General features: G+C 37.0%; 1 protein-coding gene across 1 annotated transcript; it reads right to left on the bottom strand.

The window, feature by feature from the left end:
* LOC131661648 (protein CANDIDATE G-PROTEIN COUPLED RECEPTOR 7-like) lies at positions 1-1,722 on the bottom strand. The gene has a single exon (XM_058931252.1). It carries the CDS (start codon positions 1,556-1,558, stop codon positions 245-247), a length of 1,314 nt encoding a protein of 437 aa, XP_058787235.1. The 5' UTR covers positions 1,559-1,722; the 3' UTR covers positions 1-244.
* Positions 1,723-6,352: the final 4,630 nt, after the last annotated feature.

The following is a 6,352-nucleotide window of genomic DNA, read 5'->3' as shown; positions in this document are numbered from 1 at the left end:
TGTTTGCAAAATATCAGTATGAATACTTAGACAGAATATATTGTTCACAGTACTACACAAGAGTCTAAAATATTTATAGCACAATGATTTATGAATACCAACTACTATACCCATAAAATGTAACATTAAAATTTGCAGTTGTCGTTGTGATGAAACCTGAACATTGCTGAGCAGCAACCAACTTCTTAAACCATCTATCTACTCCGGCAAAACCTTAATCTGTATCAATTTCTTTGCAGTGAAATTACAATTCAAATTCATCTTCAAGCTTCAGCGCCTCCGCAGCAGCCTCTTCCTCTTCATCATCAATGACAAAATAAGGATTGTGAGCCTCTGGCTTGAACTTATAACCCGTAAACATATAGAAAGCAAGTGTAGCCAACTCAGCAGCAACCACACTAGTCCAAGAGTATCGATACGAAGTAATAGTCTCCAACGCATAAACCACAACCCTCGTGAAGTAAATGTAAAAGATAACAACAACATAGTAATGCCTGAAGAGTGTCAACTTCATCAAATTAACAGCTGCCTTGCCATCAGTCCTAGCCGCCTCACGAAGATTCTTAATAGACCACACAATCGGAAACAGCACCGCACAGCAACAAACAACATCAACAAGGAGGAAAATCTGTTTCCACGTAACCCAATCATGACCATAAGGCCCACTCTCATCAATAACAACCTGAGCAATATTAGCAACAATCTGAAGCGGAATCACAATCATAAGAACCTTCTTCTCCTTATCCTGAAGGAACGGCTTCAGAAAAGACCAACCAGTACCAATCAACACAATAAGAGTAAAAAGCGAAATCCCTTTCAGAAAACTAAACATATAGAACAATATATCCCAACCATGAGCACTTCCAGTTCGCTTAATATACGATTTATCCTCCGCCTCACACAACAGATTAATAGCCTTCAAAATGATAACAGCAAGCATAAAATAATGAATCCGAAACGCTGTTAACCGTTTTTTGTAAAGAACACTAATCCAAACAGCAGCGAGAGTAAAATACAGCAAAGAGAATAAGAAATAAACCCTAGGAAGAATGGTTCTCCCAGCAGACAGATAATCACGGACGTTACTTTTTCCGTCAAGATTATACATCGCGGAATCAACATCCATAGTAACTCTAAGCTGCTGCGGATGACAATTAGCGAAAACGAGATTATACTGATCCGCATCGGTTTCATTGTAAAGCGTGTTGAACGAATCTTTACCGTTGAGAGAGTTAAACGTGTAAACTGATTTAACAAGATCCGATTGAAGAGCGCACCTAATTTCACCGTCTTCGAGCTGCTGAAGAACGTGGAGCCATGAATCGAGAGTGCAGAGGAAGAACCCGACCTTGGAGAGATCGAGATTGGAATTGGAGAGTGAGATTTTGGAGACGTTGAGTTCGAGGCGGCCGTTGTGCGTGAAACCGAATTGATCGAACGGAACGATGGGACGGTCGTCGTTTCGGATCTCGGAGAAACGGATCTCGGAGAAAGAGGAAGGGAGTATAGAAAGTAAGAGGAAAATTGAAAAGAGAAACTGAAAGGAAGAACGGTCCATCGATAAACCTTTCAGTTTCGGATCAGATCTGGGAATTGAGGGTGGAGTGTCGGTGAATGGACGATGCAGCGAGCTAGTTAAGTTGGAATTGTCACCTGAACGACGCGGTTTGTTGATTTATTTGCAAGTTGTGTTGTTGTGGTCTATTTACAGACGAAAATTCTATAGAAAAGTTAAATTCTATGGAAGGTCATTAATTTAATCTTTTTGTCCACGCCCGTTCCGGCCCGCAACCATTACTTCGTCATTTCGTGGAAGTTATACATATTTCTTTTTTAATTTAATTTTGATTCAGAATATGAATGTTTAAATTTAAGAAAATAATATAAGTAATAAATTTGGAATAGAATTTCAAGAGACGATTTTAATAATTAAAAAAATCAATTTTTTTTAAATGATAATTTATTGTAGATTTTTTAATTTAGATTTCAAACTATGTATAATGTAGATATTTAAGATTTCAAAATGCTATAAAAATTATAAGATTTAAAAAAATTCAATAACTTTTTGTTAAAAAGTAGTAGGTAAATAAATACTTTAATTTCTTTGCACGTTAGTCTAAAAAATTCAACACACTCCATTCTTTACTACTACAATTCAATGTGTTACTTTAGGTGTAACTGAAATAAAAATAAAATATTTTTTAATATTGACGTTAGGATTAGAATTAATTCATAAAATTATATTGTAAAATTTACAAATTAATTCTATAAATAAATTTTAAAATTAATACGAGTGTTAGCTTTTAATAATAAAACAATTTTTAAACAATGATATTAATTTCATATTTTATTGTAATGAAGCTTAATATTTTTTTAAATAACATTTCTTACCTATTTAAAGTTAGAAGTATTTCTCGGTTAGTTTCAACGGGGCTGCTTTAAATAACACATCTCTCTGTTTCTTTTCTGTTTGGTGGAAGATGTGTTCAGTAGAAGTATTTCTCAGTTAGTTTCTACGAGGCTGCTTGATTTGATTAAAGGTCCTAAAAGTATTCTTGTTCCTTCACATACGTTATATGCAGACGACATATTCATTTTTTGCAAAGGCAAGATCTCTAACATTAAAGCTCTCACAAACCTTTTTTTGATTTATTTCGAGGCTTCGGGTCAAGTGGTTAACTGCTCTAAATCATCGATTTTTGGAGGCTCAATGTCTTCTTCGAGGCTTAATATTTTAAAAGAGCTTACTGGTTTTAACTTTGGATCAGCCCCGTTTTCATACCTCGGAGTTCCTATCTTCAAAGGTAGACCCAAAGCGACTTATCTCCAACCAATTGCAGACAAGATCTTGTGTAAGCTTGCCTCTTGGAAAGGATCGTTGTTGTCTTTGGCGGGGAGAGTTGAATTGGTTAAGTCCACAATCCAAGGTATGCTTATTCACTTTTTGTCTATTTACGCCTGGCCGGTTGCTCTGCTTAGAGATATTGAGAGGGCCTCTTGAAATTTCATTTGGAGCGGAGAAATTTCTAAATGTAAAATGGTTACTGTTGCTTGGAAAAATGTATGTAAGCCTTTGTCGGAAGGTGGTTTAGGTATTCGCTCGCTGGTTGCTCTCAACGAGGCCGCGAATCTTAAACTTTGTTGGGATATTTTCTCTTCAGACCAGCCTTGGGCCCTTCTCCTGGTTTATAATTGGTGCGGCAGTCTACTAGCGCAGGAAATGGGGGATACCATCTTAGACGACAATCTGCTTGTGAGCAATTTCATAAGGAACCAGCACTGGGATCATTGTGTTAGCTCTCTCCCGGCCTCATCACAGGTCTGAATTCTTAAAGTTCATATTACTTTTGATATCAGACCAGATAAGTGCATTTGGAAGTCTTCTGCGTCGGAAAATCTTAGTCTCAAAGGTGCTTATGATTTCAAAAGAAATTGGGGACGGACGAACAGCTTAAGAGAAGAAACGCTTCTTTACGGTTAATGTGTGGTCTCTGTCGGCGTGAGAAAGAAACAAATATGCATCTGTTTTTCTGCTGCCATTATGTAGCTAGCTTATGGTCATGGTTGCGTTCGACTTTCTCTATCCCTTTTGTCATCAAAGATTGGGACGATGTTTGGACGATCTTCCATAAGTCTTGGTCTGAGCAGGGGCTGTTGGTTTTGAAGGTGGCAATTACATTCCTTTTAAAAACTATTTGGTATGTTTGTAACTGTTACAGATTTAATAACAAACTCCTCCCGATTTCTTCTTCCATTACATCTATTTTGTTGGCTTGTTCAATGGCTGGCAATAATGTAAAGGTGGTCTCTCATCTTAACATGCATGATTTTTTACTTCTGAAATCCTTCATAGTTGTTATTAAACTGCCTAAAGCTCCGAGGATCATTGAAGTTCTTTGGAAGCCTCCTCTGAGAAATTGGATCAAAATTAATTGTGACGGAGCTTCTCGTACCAATCCTGGTATTTTCGCTTGTGGCGGTATTATTAGAAATCATAATGGTAATTTTATGGGTGCGTTCGCTCAGTTTTTGGGTTTATCAAATTCTCTCATTGCTGAACTCTCTGATGCTATGTCGGCAATTGAGTTCGCCAATGAGAAGGGTTGGCATAACCTTTGGCTGGAGTCAGATTCGATGGCGGTGGTTAACGCGTTCAAGCCGCATTTTTTGGTCCCTTGGCAAATTTGCAATAGATGGATTAATTGTGTTAATATAACCTCGAAGATGTCGTTTATAGTTTCTCATATTTTTAAAGAAGGAAATAGTTGTGCATATCCCCTCGCTAACTTAGGTCTTACGATTACAGACTCGATTAAATTTAACTTTATTCCCCTTTATTTGAGGGCAGATTTTGTGAAGAATAGACTAGGTTTGCCTTTCTTCAGGTTCAGTTATGGTTGAGAGGGTTTTGGCCTAGTCCCCCCCCCCCCTCTCTTTTCTCTTTTTGTACCACATTTCTTTTTTCTATATATATGTCATACCCCAAAATTTGCCCATGCTATTTTTCATACACAAAACCAAATCAAAAGACAAAGCTCCAAAACACAGTCTCCCACACAGAAGTTCTAAACTAGGGTTTGAATAATTCAGAGGAAAATCATTGAATCAATGGCTGGCTCAAGGTGGTTCCATAGGGTCACTAACATCCCAGAGTATCTCCATATAAAGTTCCAATTCAAATAGAGCAAATTTAGTCCCTCAAATCCTGATTAGGTCAACAGTCGACTATCAAGGGCAAAACAGTCATTTCAAGTCAAAATACAGTCAAAGTTCAAGATACTTGGTCAACAATATCCTCATAACCCTAAAATCATCATTTGATCAAGGATTGATCATGATGATGCAAGGAAAGATCAGAAAAGTCAAAAGTCAAAGGTTACTATTTTGGGCATGAACTGAAAAAGTCAACCAAACTTTGAAAATTCACCAAATATTCATACTTCATCAGAAAAATTCCCGCCAAAGCTCATTTTGAAGGGAATTCATTCCCCTATCCAATGGTCCAAGAATCAAAGCCCATAGGTCAATGGTTTAAGAGATATGGCTTCATACATTCTAGGTCCTTTTCAAAGGTCAACAAAAAGGCATGTTTTTCAAAAGGTCATAAAATAAAAATGGAAAATGATTTTGATATGAGACCAAATACATTGGTTAGAGATCTCTCTAAGGTTTCCAAAATGTCCTAGAACACTTCCATACCTCAAAAATTGAAGGAGATATGTCTTGTCAAAATTGAGTTATTTTGGAGGGAAAAATATGAAGGAATTCAAAATATTTTGCAAACGGGCCCAAATAGTTTTGACTCAATCATGATTCCCAAGTATCCAAGAGCCCAAGATAGTATTGCCACGAAAATATTTGGTTTATTTAATTTATTATGATTTTTTTATTCTAATTAAAAAGGATTAAAATCATATAAATAAAGAGAAAATCCAATATTTTATAAAAAATATGGTTTGAACCTATTTTGATCATCAAATATTCTCCAAAACAAATCAAATTTCGTGCACTTAAAGATTGGAAGGAAATTGAATCAATTTGGTCAAATTTGGAAAGATCCATAATCAAAATTCAATCAAATTTCTCAAGATAGGAATCAAAGATTCACATAGATTCAAGCCACTTTTATTAACCTAATTCACTCTCCCATATATAAGCAAGAGCTGCAGACCTAAAGGAGACGGATTGGCTGCCTCCAAAGAACCAAATTCGAGTACAAAAGTTCAAGAAAATCTCAAACCACAATTCTGAATTCCAGGCCGATTCAAGGTGTTCTAGCTATTCCAAAACGTTCCTCAAAGATCACTGAAGGTGTTTGGATCGTTCCCTTGCCTCAATACCTCAAGAACACTCCACTGTAAGTCATTCTTGGCCGTTTCTTAAATTGCTTCGATCTTACGAATTTACGCATCCATACTCATATTCAATTGCATATTTGTGTTTATTATGTTGTGTTAATCAATCCTGGAGAATTTGGTACGTTATGATGCTGTTATGAACGCATCACCATATTAGGGTTTGTACCTTCGAATTGGGGGTTTTTGATACAGGTTTTATTAGATGAAATTGATTCCGTCATCAGGATCGTGAGAATCAGGTGAGCTTAAGGGCACTATCGCGATTTATTTCTGTGTTGGTTTGCATATATTCGCTATTTTCAGGGCAAGCATTGGTAGCGCTTTTTTACAAAAGCGCTGTAAAAAAGGGGTAGTTGCAGATGCCCAAGGTCAGGGACGAAGGCGTGTCACACGGCCATTGGTCCATTCGAAACGGAATGGCGCGCGAAGGATTTTAGAATCCAGGATGATTCGGTGCATCAAGACGCACGCGAAGCCATGCTCCCTCATCCAGT

Source organism: Vicia villosa, linkage group LG3 (assembly GCF_029867415.1).
Source record: "Vicia villosa cultivar HV-30 ecotype Madison, WI linkage group LG3, Vvil1.0, whole genome shotgun sequence".
In the NCBI taxonomy this organism is placed as follows: Eukaryota; Viridiplantae; Streptophyta; class Magnoliopsida; order Fabales; family Fabaceae; genus Vicia; species Vicia villosa.
Note: the sequence above shows the minus strand (reverse complement) of the source record. Positions and strands in the feature narration are given on the sequence as shown.

What these genes read in the sequence shown, in the direction of transcription:
- LOC131661648 (XM_058931252.1), bottom strand. Translation starts at nt 1,558, where the DNA reads ATGGACCGTTCTTCCTTTCAGTTTCTCTTTTCAATTTTCCTCTTACTT.